We start from the raw sequence: 17899 nt of genomic DNA, 5'->3' as shown, positions 1-17899 counted from the left end.
CTGATGTCATGAGGCAAAAACTCTAGTGTAGTGTCCACACTGAACCTGTAGTTTAGGAAAATATTCACCCTGGCCAGAGTTTTCAGAAAGCTTTGTTTTCAATCACCCAACACTCGGTTTTACCGTTTGTCCACACGAAAACAAATGTTCGTGTGGACCGAGCCTCAGAGTGTCGTTCTGCTCGGTGGTTTGACTCACATGGGTCTCGAGCGATGAAGTGCGCACCGAGAGCAGGGTGCAGGTTGGAAGGGTTCGGCGTGGCCATCAGTTTACTCTTCGCCATCTTCGTGTTGGCTTTAGCAAACTCCAGACGCAGCGTTTGAGGACTCTCTGGGTCAAAGCGGATGCCCTGAAAGCAAAAATACAGTCAAATTATACTTTATAGGATTGGTCTGTTGCTCTGAAGGTCATTGGGGTATATGCACACAGACTTTTATTGGACACTAAGCCAGCCCAAGCTGCTTATTGTAAGCGGTGCTTCCCAAACCAAAATGATGCGTACTGGCGTCATTTGCGCGTGCGAATGACTGGGAGGGATAATTGGTAGTGCTGGGGTTTCCCTGGACTAAAGTTTCGGCGGCCGCTGTTGACTTCCAATCGCTGTATCCCACGTCCGGTAGCGGGTAAGCGGGCCAGCAGCACAGTTATACTGTTGCGGGGTGTGTGTATTGCATTTTGTTCGCCGGGAGTTTGAGTGAGTTTGATTGCTCCCGGCGCTTGTAGTCTGTCTGTCTGTCTGTGTGTGTGTGTGTGTGTGTGTGTGTGTGTGTGCGTGCGACGGGGATGAGCGCAGGCTAGCATCACGCTCCATACAGGAAATGTTAAATGACGACGGCTTGATATTTAGCTGGAGTGGTATTGATGGTAGCTTATGATTTGATTGCTGTGTGGAGTCTATTTATGGGTGTTATTTATACATTTATATTTATGAGATTTACTGTGTGGTGTATTACAACTCTGGGTTGATGTGAAATGATGATGTTGCACAATTACAGTTGATACCCCTTGTTAAATGCCTTGTGGTGGTCATTTTAATTGCCTTACCTAATCATTTTTATGCAGTCCGCTAACAATCTTTACATCATGAACTGTGTCCTTTTGATTCCCTACCTGCTGCTCCCCTTGTGTGGAATTTTAATCTTTAAGATTATTGTATAAAATAAAGTGAAACTAGTATTTAAATTGAGTGTTTGACGTTTACTTGATTATTGTGGCCCAAAATAAATACTGTATTTTGTCCAGCAAAGAACTTGTGTTGTGTGTGAATACTTTATGCCCTTTTTGGGAGGGTTACATTATGGTAAACTGTTGCACCATTACAAAATAGTCACGTTTAAAGGTGCAGTAAGTTTGACACTTAGTGGTTGGACTAGGTATTGCATTCTTGGCTCAAAACAAACGCAGGTTGCCAGATTGAGGACCAACAGGATCGATCTAGTCTGAAAATAGAGCCTGAAGTCTGATTTAAATCACGTTCTAAATAAAAAGCAACAGCACACGATAGAACAAAAATTCATTTTAATATGGAAAATATCCCTTCAACACCTTGAATTGATTTATTAGAAATGGCTTCGGCTACTTGCAGCTGAACAGAAAACTGACAAAGATCACAGCTCAAGTGCTTTTAGTGTTAAATGTCTATAATGCAAGTGTGAATGGCATTTTACATGACATTTATTGCCATATCACTGAAAGCAGCAGCAGATAGTTCACCTCAGATCTTGAAAATAAAATAAACCATCTGAAATTAAACTTTAGAACTGAGACTCCAAACATTTACATTTACATTTAGCAGACGCTTTTATCCAAAGCGACTTACAAATGAGGACAAGGAAGCAATTTACACAACTATAAGAGCAACAATGAATAAGTGCTATAGGCAAGTTTCAGGTCTGTAAAGTCTAAGAAGGAAAGTATTAGTAATTTTTTTTTTTTGGGGTACAGTTAGTGTGATATCCAGAGAGGCACATAACAGTGATTCAGCATCTACATTTAATAATGTTAAAGAGGTTTAATATGCAATTAGATTATAATGCCACGGTCACTTCAGAGTTTCAGCATGTGAATATCTGTAGTACGGCACTGTAAAAAGGGGCGGGATTAAACATTAGACATTTTAAAAAATAGCCCAGTGTGGCTTAAACCTAACCATTTCGTTGGAGTGCAGCGAGTGCGCTATTCTGTGCTTCTGAATGGCTGTAGTTACATTTCTGTCGTGTTTTGTCTGGTGCAAACAGTCAAATTGCATATCACTGCAAATCTCATCACATAGCATGATGTTAGTACCAGTGTTGGTAAGAGTACAAAAAAATTGTACTCAATTACAAGTACTGTTACATTGCTGAAATTGTACTCAATTACAAGTAAAAGTACTGGTGTTAAAAAGTACTCAAGTAAAAGTACAAATTACTCATCGTAAAAACTACTCAAATTACAAAATTACAAATTACTTTTTTAGCTTGGCGATTTTGGTGGAATTATCCATGAATGCGGAGTCAGACAAGATTCAGGCAGTAAAACACATTTTACATAACACATCTAAAGATACTATAAACACTTTTAAAACTGGGTAAACAGCATTAATTATAGATTATAATTATAGAGCACCTATAGAGGAAACCCACGCCAACATGGGGAGAACATGCAAGCTCCACACAGAAACACCAACTGACTCAGCCAGGGCTTGAACCAACAAACTTTTTGCTTTGAGGCGATACCAATACCCACTGCGCACCATGATTATTTTACAAAAACAATGTTTTGCTATTTTGAGTATAAAGATAACAGAAATATGCACAAATGCACCACTTTTTATCATTTCAAATGATGCCTTTCTATCTGTACGATCAATAGATGATTTAATAAATTAAAAAAAACACTTGCAAATTATGGAGAAACTTTGTTAATCTGGCGACCCCAGATTAATAAAGGAACTAAGCCAAAAAGAAAATTAATGATTATAAAGTTTTATAACTATTCAAGATTTTTTAAATCAAAGTTTGATGCATCACTCACTTTTGTTTATATGTCGCAGTTCTACCTATTAAAGTTAAATATCAATGACAACAGAACATGGGTTACTCTACAATTATTTTTTTTATTCTGGCAAGAATAATAGGAAAAAAAAAAAACATTTTTTGCCCACTCAACAATTGACACATTATTGTCTGGCTAGTTTCTGTCCACTACTAATGAGCTGAAAAGGCAATAATGGTCCAACAATCCTGTCCATCAACACCAATAAAGCCTAGAAATTGGGCATCAGTTTACTGTAAGTCGATGGGTTCATATATTATTGTTCAGTTATTAAATACTTAATTTGTTACTTAATTTTTGTTACATTGCTTTAACTTCAAAATGATACATCAGTGTAAAACCTATAAATGGTGGAAAAACATATTCTGTAATCTTAAAACCACCTGGGTCTCCACTTTTGCCATGGCCTCTTTTTTGTTGTAACAAACTTATCCCCCAGGATTTTCCAAACTTTAACAAAACACTTCCTTTCCATGGCTGTTGCAATTTCTAGCCAAGAATTATTGGTCATCTGGTTATCTCTATGCTGATCACGCCTAGTCGGATAGTTAAGATGTCTGTACAGTCGTACTGTTACAGACAAAATCTCTTCAAAGCGATTCAAATTCATCTCAAATCAAGCGCGGCGCCGCGCGAACTGTTCACCCGAAATCATGTCGCGCGCATCCAAAGTGAACCTCCGCAAACACGGCGATGACGTCACATTCGCCGCGCGCACTGAGCTTTTGCATGCTGGTATTATTTGTAGTTTTAATACTGCAAATCACAATAGGACTAGTGAAATAAAGAACTACACCACCACGAAACCAAGCAACAACAAAAAAATAATTTAAATGAGCATTAGGAGTAGCGATACATACATCGGAAAAATAAGACCTGTGCAAACATATTTCAGACCTAGAACAGCGAGTTTAAGACTTTAAGACCTAAAATTTAGATGTTTATATTTTAGACATTGTAAGACCCCACGGAAACCCTGTGTAAGCCGGATGGCACAGCAGAGGGCAGGTTTCATCCACTTATTTTTTGCGCTTTTTGGATATGCACATAAAAACAGTTGATGGAAACGCTATAATGCGCATATATTTTGAAAATGTGTGTGAATGGACAAACCAGCAGGCTAAGCACATTGTAAAACATCTAAAGTGTTGTTTTGGTCATTCTAAACCGCCTCAACCATTTCAGTATTATATTATATTAATAATGAGCTCCAGAATTGTCAAGAGTTTCTGCACTCAGTGTCTCGCGCCTTCAAACGCCAGCGCGCGTTCACTGCGTGCAGAATTGCCTTCTGATGCGCAAGTCACTTATTAAATGAAGATAATTTATTCATGCAGCTGCTCCTACTGATGCAAATTCTGTTTTTACTTTTGATATTTGTCGCCAGTTAATCAGAAGGTGGCAATTTTGTTCTCTTTGACTTGATGGACAGAAAAGCTGCTTTATTTGCAGTCTTTTATGCGATATTCCAGTTGAGCATACATTTAATTAGCATTTTAGATGATAACATAGCTATTCACATCAGCGCATCTATCCCCTTTCTTCCCTATATACCTGTAGGTGAACAGCTCCTCCGGGTGTGGCCATGCATTCATCCTCTGCTATTTCTTCCTCATTTCTTCTGTCATAAATCTCCATATGTCAATTGATAACTTTGTGACTGTATGATGACGGTCACGTAAATCTGCAGTAGCCTGAACTTGTTTTTCGGTTCAAATAATGTACCAGGCTTTTCATTGGTCCGTTAAGATCAGCTTTTTTTATTGGCTACCGAAATGCTGGTCAGTGCGTGGCTGAAATATTAATTTATTTACAGTACTCTGTAACGAATTGTGATTTTAAAAGTAACAAAGTAGATTACTCAGCTTAATTTGTACTCAAGTACAAGTAAAATTACAGGCTTAAAATTCTACTCATGAAAGTACAATTACACTAAAAATGTACTTAATTACAGTAACGTGAGTAGTTGTAATTCGTTACTCCCACCACTGGTTAGTACACAGGGTTACAATGTAAGCTGCTCACTTACGGAGCAAATAATATAAATGAGCGTAAACATTAATAACCTCATGTGGAACCCTGAATCTGCGTCTCATTTCGGAGGCTGCTGTTTTAGTTGTATTTCGGTCACAGATGCACAGTTTGAGAGCCTTTTAGAATGATTGAATGAAATGCGTGGTTCTCCAGCAAGGCAACCCGGGGTGCTGAAATATAATTGGCTAAACAGGCATTGGGCGCGTTAGAAGAACCAAAACAAAGAGCCGTTCTGACACGCAACACATTTTCAAAGCAGAATATCTGACTTCAGCATTGTTTTCCAAATAAGCTAGAATGTTCACTCAATATGTTTCTGAAATATCTGCAAACATTGATATTCTTATGCTTTAGTAGAGTCAAATGCTTACATACAGCCCCTTTAAGATCTGATTTCTTCAAAAATCTGTGATCTTTGCTCTCTGATGGATGTCTGATATAAAGTGGGTGTCAGACCGGACAAGCACCACTGCATTCAGTTCCATTATTTTACTACATGGCTTTAACATGGAAATGCATTTTACCAGTTTTTTCAGTATTCACAGTATTTTGGAGTTTTAGTCTGCTGCTACTGACAGCGCTTCTACATGCCTTTCATCTTGTTTACAACTAAATGGTTGAACTGATTGTATTTGAATACATTACAACATTGACGCTGTAAAAGGAACCGTATGAAATTGAAAAAAGCCACATTAATCTTTCACAAAAGCTTTATCGTTGGCTGAAAAACACTAGCTGTGTTATACCAACACACACAAAAAAAAAGTACAGAAAAACTCCATGACGTCATTTCGAAGTTGAAACTTCCAGACTGACTCTTAAAAGCGAAGTTTTGGAGGACATAAAGCTCAGACAGACTAATAAATTATTGAAAGTTGCCATCACTTCAGCTTACTGACGGCTCAGCGGTTACTTACATTTAACGCATTCTTGGCCGCTTCAGCACCAGACCGACTGTCAAACGTGACAAACCCCACAGGCTAGAGAACGGGGGAAAAAAGAAAAAAAAATAGACAGTTGCGTTATTTATATTAGTCTCATTTGGGAGGGAAGAGAATGCTCAATTCTCACAGTCCAAACAGTAATATAGTACATTTAATGTGATCAAAATAAAGACATTTAAAAGGTAAACCTCTAGACAACTGTTGGAGAAACAATCTGTCATCATGAGAAAAAAGAAAAAAAAAGTTTAAAATTTTATATTAAAATAATAATCCTTCAGTTTAACTTTTTTTAATGTTTACATTAATACATCAATATCAATTGCCAACTGTTTTTTCAAAAGAATTAAAGCACACTTGTCCTAAAATAAATGACTCTAAACATTTGTTAATTTGAATAGTTTCTTAATGACATTATGTACACATTTTAATTGTGCTTATTATACAAGCACACTTAGTAAAATTTGAAATATACCCAACACTACGTCATTAAATAAAATAATTTATATAGGAGCAATAATAATAATAATATTAATAATGAGGTCTTTATTATTAATTTTTCTTTGCCTTAGTGCCTTTATTCATCAGGGTTTGCCACAGTGGAATGAACCGCCAACTTATCCAGCATGTTTTACACAATGGATACCTTTCCAGCTGCAACCCAGTACTGGGAAACACCCATACATTGCGTTCTCTCACACACACATCTTAGGCGACAGTGCTAACCACTGAGCCACGAAGTCACCCACTCATGAATATTATTATCATTATCATAATCATCACTACTATTATTATTATTATTATTATTATTATCATCAATATTAATATTGTTTTACCATAAAATCTCATAGCGGTCACAGAGATGAGCATCTATAAATTTATATTAATAACCAAAAAAAATTTAACTCTTGAAGTCATTTTCAATTCTAAAATTATATTTACAAAATGTAATACCCGTTTTTCATACTACAACAACAACAAAATTATTTCAAACAAAAAAAAATATTATAAGGAAAGTTTTAAATTTGAAATTTCTCAGGTAGATCTAAATGTTGGACGTTGTTGCCATATGGCAACATTTCATAAAGTGCCTTTAAAAAATAAAAATTCAGCACTTCAAGTTATGCCATTTTAAGAAAAGGAAAGAAAAAAAAAGTCATATATTATATATATATATATATTTTTTTTATATATATATATATATATATATATATTTTTTTTTTTACAGGTTTATCAATGCGTGCGGTAAAGGGTTAAGCACAGTCATAAAATTACTAATATTTTCTTAATGACACTATATACACATTTTAATTGTGCTTATACAAGTACAACTTTGTAAAATTTTAAACATAAATCATTAAATAGACAATTCGTATGAGAGCAACAATAATGGTTACTATTATTATTATTATTATTAAATTAATTTAATGACCCACCAACTTCAGCATATATTTTACACAGTGTATGCCCTTCCAGCTGCAACCCAGTACTGGGAAACCGCCATACACTTTTGCATTCACACTGATACACTATGGCCAATTCAGTTTAGTCAATTCACCAGAGAAACCAGAGCACCCGGAGGAAACCCACACAAACACAGGAAGAACATGCAAACTCCACACAGAAATGCCAATTGACCCAGCCGGGACTCGAACCAGCAACCTTCTTGCTGTGAGGCAACAATATTATTATTATTATTATTATTATTATTATTATTGATCAATTATTATTATTATTATTATTAAAAATAGTCATCACCTCATAACGGTCACCACGAGAAAAGTATCTATAAATTTATATTTAAAAATATATATTATATATTAATTATAAAATTATTATTATTATTATTATTGTTATTTTGTAGATTCATTTTCAATTATCAAAATTATATTCACAAAATATAAAACCCGTTTTTCCAGTCATAAAAATTACTAATATTTTCTTAATGACACACAATACACATTTTAAAATTGCACAATTACATAAAGAATACAAGACTAGATTAAATACACATTTACTGTTTTTAGCTTAATATGGGAGCTTTTTTATAACAACAATCTCATAACTTTACCTGTTTCGAGGTCAGTTTTATGAGAGATCCTTCATATCCCTGTTTGATAAAAAAAAAAAAAAAACATATTTAGAATTAACTAGAAGAAAATTCTGAATAAATCAGAAAAAGCACTGACATGTCTCACCTTGAAGGGTCTGAACAGCAGGTAAAGCTCGCGAGGCTTGATGTCAACAGGCAGCCCGCTGACAAAGAGTGTTCGTACCTGGAACAGGGAAACACCTGAATGACAACACACACCGGCAGACAGGCAACAGTGCGACCTCTGACCTATGAGTGCTGTACTGTATGCTCTTAAACACCTGAAGAGGAAAAGAACAATCTACCTGTGATTCTCTTTGCTACAGTGTCAGAATCTTCTGGAGTGTCTGCAGAATTTGCTATCGTGTTAGTTTCGTGAGCAGAAGTGTGTGTGCATGGTGATCAGGTGTGTGTGCGCGCAACTGCTCCATTGTGAGTGGAAGGTAGAAGATTATCAATTAACTTAAATTAACAGATTCAAAGTCATTACTGTGAACCGAGAGAGAGGAGAAAGAGAGAGCAGAGGGCAATCAAATGAAGAAAACTCACCGAAGAAAATCAACCTCGGAATTCTCAGAACACATTCTATCTAGCACATGGAATAAAGCATCACTGATTCTAGAAGGACACTGTCTGAAAACAAATGTAGACACTTTACACTGTTCTAGAGGGAGAGGAGAAGGACTGGAGGAAGGACAGTGTGCCATGTATGACACTTACGGGGAACAGAAGAGATAGACAGAAAGAGACCGACAAAAAAAAAAAAAAACAATATAGGAAAGAAAAAATAAAAAAAAATTGGAAAGGGGGAATAAAAAAAATGAAATATTAGAAAAAGAGGAAAGGAAAAACTGAGGAAAAGAGAGGAAGGAGAAAGAAAGAAACGAGAAGGAAAGAGAGATAGAAAAGAAAAAAAAGGAGTAAAAGAAAATATAGGAAAGAAAGAAAAAGGAGAAACAAAATAGGGAAAAAAAAGGAACCAAATTGTAAGAGGGGAAAAAAGAAAAATTAGAAAAGAGGGAAGAAAGGAAAAACAGAAGAAGAAGAGGAAAAAGAGGAAGGAGAAAGAGAAAAAAAAAGAAACGAGAGAGAAAGAAAGGAGACAAAATAGAAGACGAGAACACAAAGAGAGAGAAAAAAATTGAAAAAAAAAAAGAAAAAAAAAAAGGATGAGCAGATAAAGAGAAAAAGGAAAGAAAAAGAAATGAGAGAAGAGGGAAGAAAGGAGAAAGAAACAAATAGGAGAGGAAAGAAATAAGAAAGAGGGAATAAAAATAAAAATGAAATGAAAGGAGGGAAAAGATAAAGAGGCGTTCCGACACGCAACATTTTCAAAACAGAATATCTGATTTCAGCATTTTTTTCTAAATAAACTAGTATGTTCACTCAGCACGTTTCTGAAATATCTGCAAACACATTAGGGTATTCTTATGCTTTAGTAGAGTCAAAAGCTTGCAAACAGCACCTTTAGGATCTGATTTCTTAAAAAAAAAAATAAATAAAATTTGGTGATCTTTACTGTCTGATGAATGTCTGATATAAAGCGGGTGTCAGACAACAAGCACCGCATTCAGTTCCACTATTTTACTACATGGCTTTAACATATGGAAATGTATTTTACTACAGTATTTTCAATGGAGTTTCTGCAGTAGTCTGATGCTACTGACGGCGCTTGCCTTTCATCTCGTTTACAACTAAATGGTTTAACTGATTGTATTTGAATACATTACAACATTGACGCTGTAAAACGAACCGTATTTGAATTGAAAAAAATTGAAAAAGCCACATTAATCTTTCACAAAAGCTTTATCACTGGCTGAAAAACACTAGCTGTGCATACACAAACACACAAAAAAAAAAAGTACAGAAAAGCTCCATGACGTCATTTCGAAGTTAAAACTTGCAAACTTTAAGAAAAGAAAGGAGAAGAAAGAGAGGAATAAAAAAAAGACAAAAGAAAAAAAGAAAAGAAAAAAAAAATACAAAAAGATTCTGGCCATCACATTCTCAAATCAAATATTTTTTTGCATCCAGTTCAGATTTGACCACAGAACTGAAAGACAAGACTTCAAATGGCTTAATACAAAACATCCCTCTTCACCCCTGTTCACATTGTAACATTACAAAACTGTCTAGACTATTTTCCTGTGTTCCCTCTCATTATTTTTGATGTGGATTCTCTGTGAAGTACAACCTTCTGGACCAGTAATAACAGCATCATTTTCTAATTCCTACTCTGTGCAAAGAATAATCAATCATTCGATCTCTGAGTTCAATACCATTAGCAATTTAAATTAATTCAATCATTGTCCCAATTAAAAAGCTAAATTTACAGCAACATTACAAACAACAACAACAATAACAACAACAACAACAACAACAACAATAATAATAATAATAATAATAATAATAATAATAGTAACAACTATGTGCTGCATTTGAATTTTTGAAACTTAAAAAAAAAAAAAAACTATTTGTACCGCCATTTATTTATTTATTTATTTAATTATTTTTTAAGAGTCAAGTTTAAAATAAATAAATAAATCCCTGGGGCTTCATAACTCAAATATGTGGTTAATGAATTATCTTGCTAAATTAATAACAATTATCATAAGCAGGTAAAGCTCACGAGGCTTGATGTCAACAGGCAGCCCACTGACAGTGTTCATACCTGGTACAGTGAAACACCTGAATGACAACACACACCGGCAGACAAACAACAGTGCGACCTCTGACCTAGGAATGCTAACAACAACAGGTCAAATTCTGGCAAAATAATAAATAAATAAACAAAAACAACAACAATTGCTGCACTATATTGGGAAAATCTGACATTGCGATGTTTTTCTGCAATATACGTTGCGATATGAAGTCAGTTTCACAGTATGACCTCAATAGCTCTTTGAAAATAAATTATTAATTTAGATTGATTGGTGTCATTTTGTAAGGGTGTGAATCATATTATATAACATAACCAAATAGCAAGCAAAAAATATTACTATAAATTACAAAAAATAATATTTCAAATAATGTGCTTTTATGGTTTTCCATAAAATGTTACAGGACATTTTCAATCTGTTATGGTTAAACTTTGCATGAGATGTGTGGAGTCATTGCATTCTCAATGGTTGTGCTGATTAACTATAATCCCAACTTGCACATCCTGCGATGTGTCTATTGTGGACACACACATTGCGATATTAATGCTGAAACCATATATTGTGCAGCAATAATAATAATAATAATAATAATAATAATAATAATAATAATGCGTGACGTTTATCGACTTTTCACTTGAAAAAAGTGGAGAATTGGACAATTTAAGTTATTTCAAATGTAAATCGCATTAAATTACATAAAATAGGCTATTTCTACAATAAATTTGACAAAACAATAGAATAAAACCTCGTCTAAACCAGGTTAAGTTCACACAGTAAATTACCACATTAACGGACTCGGAGTTAAAGCTACCTCTCTTTCAGAAACAGGCTTGACTTATCCTGCTTTAGAGTTTGATAAACCTGCCAGTTTAAAACGAAAACCCAGAGTTTCTCTCATTTCAGAGTTGACATACTCAGAGTTTTCACTTAACCTCCTTTTTGAAATAAGGCCCTGTGGTGTACACAAAGCATGGTATGGTATTCTCCGAAGTACTATACTGCATAAATGCCATAAGAGTTCAAGCCACATACCTAAAATAAATGTCAGATCATTATAGTGCTTAAACTGCGAAGCGTCCATCTCTGTACATATCACTTCCACCAATACAGCAGCTCAGGAAACCAGTCATTTCCTGAGAGGACCAGTTTACATCTGTCAGTTTACAAAGAAACTTTGATTATTCTCAGAGCTCCCAAATCACTACAGCAAATCCATGCAAATGTCAACCTAGCCATGGAAAAATAATGTAATAAAAAGATTAGCAAGACACCTTTTAAGGGCCCTATCATACACCGAGCGCAATAAGGCGCAAGACGGGTTTGGCACGATGTGTTGCTATTTTCAGACCAGAGCAACCCTAATTTTCATGTTTTGCGCCACTTTGTGTAAATAGCAAATCCATTAGTGCAACTTTGTGGACTCATGGGTGTTCCAGTCTAGAAAATGGGTGTGTTAAGGAGCATTTCTTTTTTCAGTTTATTTATGACAACTTGCTTATGTTTATTATTATTATTATTATTAGTAGTAGTAGTAGTAGTAGTAGTAGTAGTAGTAGTAGTAGTAGTAGTAGTAGTATTTGTTTTAGACCATTTTGAGAGATTTAAACAATAACAATGGTCTTAAAGTATTTCCTGTTTTACATTAATTTCCATAGCTCCTGAGAATCCTAAAAGGTCCACATATTGATAAATAACATTATGACAGCTGTTTAAACGTAGATATACATAATTGAATTTCCCCTAGTTCCAGTTATTCAAATAGTTTGACAACAAGCAGGAAATGTTCAAGGGCCAATGACATCACCACATTGAAATGGTCAGTACGCACATTTATATTGGTTTTATTAAAAACAGAGCTTCAATTTGTCCACCTCAGGTTTTGGACCATATGGGGGCATAGGACGCGTGTTTGGATAACTATTATAACTATTATTGCTCATTTATTCGAAAAACTGAACTTTGAAATAGTTTAGAAACAAATCTTTGAGCTTAAAATTAAATATGTAGGCCAGTGAATGTCTACAGTGGAGCGCGTACAACACGGTTTCCTTATCCACAAAAGAAAAAGGGGCAGAATAGAGGAGGCTCGTTCTTTATTCTCGTGCTGCAGATGGTCTGTTTAACCATTTTTTCGCTAGTGAAGCGTTCAGTTTTTCTACTTACAAAGTCTGCCATGTAAATAGCAAATGTGCCATGGCATGACAAAACGGACTCTTAAAGGCAACGAGAGATGAGACTCTGATTGGTATATGCTCAAAATACACCTATAACTCATTAAGAGGATAAGCACAACCCTGTTAGACCATGCGCCACGACGTGAACCGTATTATTAAGTCCTTAAAAGAGCAAAAGTGGATTCGGACATGTCTAATGCACTATTTGCTTTAGACTTTGCGCCTGGATCATTAAGAGAGGCCTAAGTTTGTGCAAGCAAGTATTTTATAGTGCTTTAAATATACTCAAAAGTCTGTCAAATGTTTTTAAACAATATTTGATTTACCAAACTCTCAAGTGCTGATTTCACATCAGACACATCCACAACGAAGCTTTTTCCTCAATGCAAAAATGTCAAATTAAAATCAAAAATCAATCATGTTTGTTCTATAGTGAGCCAACTCTTATCCTTTTGATTAGCATAGTTTTTTTGGGTTGTGCAATTTTAAAATTCACAGAATTTTGTATACTGTAAACTTGCATACAATTTTTGGTCACATGCATAACGCATGTTTATTTTCCTCAATTTAAATATAAAATACATTTAAAAGATAACTTTTTCTGATTGCATAACTATATTGCGAGTTCTGTTGAAAAATATAAACAGATGTTTCAATATAATGTCACATCCATAACACTGGAACTGCTCATTAGCATCAGCGCCGCCAGCAGCTGAGAGCACAAACAAACAAGAGGAATTTCATTAAAATAGTATAAACACTCCTCGACAGACAATGTGCCACTTAATGACCAAAATAAACTGTTGATTCTGTCAGTAAAAAAAAAAAAAGAATGCGGCTTTCGTAAGGCCTTTATATGGAGGGAGGAAACCTACTGCGCTCATTATTGCAGGTTCAGGCTTGAACACAATGAACAATCAGAATGCGCCACAGCAAACGCACTGACCCAGTGCTGAAACAATGACAGGACACGACTCCCACCCCAGACCCTTGACGAGAGGCCCGCTTCAGTTTTACATGAGCATTTAAACTGCTCATTTTTACATAGAAAAAAACCTGATAAAGGCTGGGTGTTCTGACACGGTGTTTGCAAGCTGTAAGTAAAATAATGTAGGAAATGACTCCATAAGAGGTCAAAGGTGATGCATAGACTGGACTAAAAAGCTCAGCAAATAAAGGCATTTAAAATGTGGCCAAGGGAGCAAAATGGGGCTGCAAAAGAGGGTTCTAGGGGGTCCAAAATACATCTAGAGAGAGCAAAAACTATTAAATTGAAATCATAATAAATAAATAAAATAAAAACACCAACAAACAGCATAACAGAAACTATATTTGACTTAATCAGAAAAGCAGTTTAAAAATGCACAATTATTGTATTACAAATATAAAATAATTTTAATATAAAGAAAAACACGCTAATATTTATGCAATTATGTGATACACAAATGTTTGAAGAGTCAAATCATCAATTTAAAAACCACCTATGCAAATAATTGGTACACTCCAATCAAATTAATTATGAAAGTGTAAAACAAATCTATTAATTTAAAATATTAATTAAAATTCAATTATTATTTGAATAAATTCAAATAAATTAAAGGTTTAATTACGTTAATGTATATTTGTGATTATGATAATTATAATAATGTAGTTATAGGTGTGTTTAACCCTTGAGACATTAAAGAAAAGGATTGTGATTATTTAATACATTCCTTAAAAAAAATTACATAATTTTAATGAATGATTAAATATGAATACAGAACTAGAAGCAGAAATTTTTTTTACAAACATAACAAAACGTATTGTGACAACATAAGGAGTAAAGCTTAAAAACAGGCAGATTAAGTGCATCCTGCTCCATTATTTGACAAATTATCAAAAGAAGAGCATACATTAGGCCTATATATAATAGTAAACAATCTTAAAAATACCTCCATTGAATTACAAATGACATTTTAAATTAAAGCCAATTAAAAGGATCAAAATAAAGCATAAAATTCAGCCTATAAAAATGTAAACAATATTTTAGGGTCTCAAGTAAATTGAAGTACCTCCAAATTGTTAATGACATCTAGAATTAAAAGCAATTAAATATTACAATTCAGAGAAATTTAAAATCTCCAGATATTAATCAGAGTAAAATAAAACAAAGCAAAAAATAAACTGCACCAACATAAAAAAAATATAGAAACTGTAGATGCCTTTTTTTTTAGACGGGGTTTATCAAACAGCAAACAATGTATATATAAATGCTTTTAATCTAAAACATTGAAACCCCACTGCTTTAAAACCCCATTTTATTTTGTGACAATATAAGAATGAGTAAAGCTTAAATACAGACAGATTAAGGGTATCCTGCTCTATTTTTTTCAATGATCAAAATAAAAGCATCCATTTAGGGCTATATAAAATAAAAATGTAAACAACCCTAAAGAATAATCCTACTTTAAGACTCTTAACATTTTTATTTTATATATAGGCCTAGTTGTATGAATCTTGAATTGAAAAAAAAAAAACAATTACAATTATCGAAAAATTAAATAAAATTAGGCCCAAGTAAAATAAAATAAAATTGTAAACAATATTTCAGGGTCAAGTAAATTAAAAGTACCTCCAAATTATCAATGACATCTAGATTTTATTACAATTCAGAGAAAATAAAATCTCCAAAAATTAATCAGAGTAAAATATAAAACAAAGCACCAACATTAAAGTAAAAAACAAGCTAAAAAAAACTAAATAGATGCCTTTCCCATTTTAAGACAGGGGTTTGTCAAACAAACATTGCATGCATGTTTTTAATAGCATCTAACATTGAAGACCCACTGCTTAGAAGCTCAAATTTATTGTGAGACAATATAAGAATGACTAAAGATTAAATTACACACAGATTAAGGGTATCCTGCTCTTTTTTTTTTGACAAACTATCAAAAGCATACAATAAGGCATATATAAAAATGTAAACAATAAAGTACTTTCAAATTATGAACAACATCTTAAAACCAATTAAAATTACCCAAATAAAGCAAAAAAAATATGCCTATAGATTAAAATGAAACAATATTTTTCTCAAGGGTCTCAAGTAAATTGAAGTATACCTCCATCAGCTCAATTTTATTTTGTGACTATATAAGAATGACTTAAGTTCACATAAAGGAGCTTAATCCCCTAATCTGTCTATTTGACAAATTATCAAAATAAGCCATACAATTATAGGTCTATATAAGATGCAAATAATCTTAAAGTACCTAAATGACATCTTGAATTAAAACCCATTAAAGATTACAATACGTTGAAATTTTAATCTCCAAACATTCAATCAGAGTAGAATGAAACGAAGCAGTAAATAAAGCAAACGGTACCCACACTATAAACAGAACTCTGGACTGAATTAAAAAGCCCAAAAGAGTGAGAAAAAGTGGACTGTCGTTCATTTACGTCAGATTGCGCGTCTTTGCGGGGAATGATACCGATAGAAAAGCTTCAAAGCAACACTCAGTGAAGTATTTGCTCGTTAAACCCGACTTTAAACTTTATCCACACAAAAGTCTCTCTCATCAGGTGAGTCTCACATTTCAACGCCAACTTGAAGATTAATCATCAACAGACTCCGCATTCCTCTCAAACTTTTCCTCAGGAAACGCTTCTCCTCAAACCGCAGCAAACAACGCGTTTAAAGCAGCTAAAACACCAAAACAAATGAAAGTTTCCACAAGTCATCCGCCGGGAGAGGCTTCAACTTCACCAAAGGAAGTTTTATGTTTACTAAAAGAGTTTATTTCTCTTACCTCCTCCTCTAATGAAACACTGGTGTTCGTCTCTGAATCTGACTTCAGACTCATTGTGTAACTTTAACGCTTCTTTGTGCCAGAAAAAAAAAAATAAAGAAAAATCAAGTTTCCCTGTCGGTGATTTTGTCCCTGGTGTGCGTTAAAGTTGCAGAAGAGAATCTCGTGTCGTTTTGTGCCCAGTGAAGCCGTGAGTTAAAGCCACAATCCGAAAGTAAAGGTGAGAGGTGCTCTGTGAGGGTGACAGAAGGGAAAGGAGGTGATTTTTGGAGTTTTTCCCCCCTCGGCTCACATCAAGCTCGTTTGAGTTGAAGTGGAAAGAAAGGAGGAAAGAGGAACCGTGGGTAGACTTAAAGCTGAAGTTGTGCGTCTGCTCTTCTGTCCTATTAGCGGATCAATCATGTTAAATGCGCGCACCCGAGCTTCAGATGGGACTCAGCTGCGCGAGGCCCGGCCCACTTTCACCAACACCATCACCATATCTGACCCCTCCTTTACATGCCTCTATATCCCATCCTGCAAATATTGTGTAATCTATTAAAATATATATTTTTAAAGTGCTTGAGTGAAGTCAAAATTTTCAGTGTTTATTTTACTAGTGCATATAGTTATTCTTTAGGTGAATCATTTATCACTGCAGGTTAATCCACTAAAAAATGTTTGCTTTTTGTAATCTTTAATGAAAGTCTGAGCTTGATGGTGCTTCACGTTATTTTGACAGCCTCAATATTTTGAGCCACGCCCCTTTTAGTTTGCTATGATGGAATGATGTGCAAAAAAAGCCACGCCTCCTCCTCAATATTCCACTTCAGTTGGAAGTAAATCAACATACAAAAATCTCAGCAACTTTTACATTTCATGGAGAGGGGTCTGGATCCAGACCTGGTGCAGTGCAATCTGGGCTGCATCCAATGCTTCTTAATAGACTCACCTAACCCCACTAACCCTACCCCTCAATGACGTCACTAGCTCCATTTGAGTGCATTGTGTCTGACATTGCATTGCTGAGTGATGCAATCTCAGCTTGCATCATAAAGGCTGCATCCAGATACTATTGTTTCATGCAGACTTTAAAGGCCATGTGAAATCTATTTTTTTGTTTTTGCTAGAGCACATTGTCATTAATTAGGTGCAAAATTAATCTAGGTAAATCAATCCACTGAAAAGTCTTTTG

General features: G+C 34.6%; 1 protein-coding gene across 21 annotated transcripts in view; it reads right to left on the bottom strand.

The window, feature by feature from the left end:
• The window catches only part of rbpms2a (RNA binding protein, mRNA processing factor 2a), a 29937-nt gene extending 12801 nt beyond the window's left edge, over positions 1–17136 (bottom strand). For 8 of the 21 annotated variants that reach the window (XR_012399831.1, XR_012399829.1, XR_012399832.1 and 5 more), the window contains exons 1-5: positions 16726–17125; positions 8210–8287; positions 8083–8121; positions 5988–6050; positions 199–349 (exon numbers count right to left, since the gene is read on the bottom strand). Coding sequence is in view for 15 of the 21 variants with exons in the window: in XM_005162967.6 (XP_005163024.1) it covers positions 199–349; positions 5988–6050; positions 8083–8121; positions 8210–8287; positions 16726–16779 (385 nt within the window). In the remaining 6 variants the exon portion in view is untranslated. Of the gene's footprint in view, positions 1–198; positions 350–5987; positions 6051–8082; positions 8122–8209; positions 8385–8408; positions 10825–16509; positions 16620–16725 lie in introns of those variants that run through there. The other 13 variants (XR_012399828.1, XM_021470475.3, XM_021470473.3 and 10 more) reach the window with 7 other exon arrangements.
• Positions 17137–17899: the final 763 nt, after the last annotated feature.

The sequence above is a fragment of the Danio rerio genome, chromosome 25, assembly GCF_049306965.1.
Source record: "Danio rerio strain Tuebingen ecotype United States chromosome 25, GRCz12tu, whole genome shotgun sequence".
NCBI lineage: Eukaryota > Metazoa > Chordata > Actinopteri > Cypriniformes > Danionidae > Danio > Danio rerio.
Note: the sequence above shows the minus strand (reverse complement) of the source record. Positions and strands in the feature narration are given on the sequence as shown.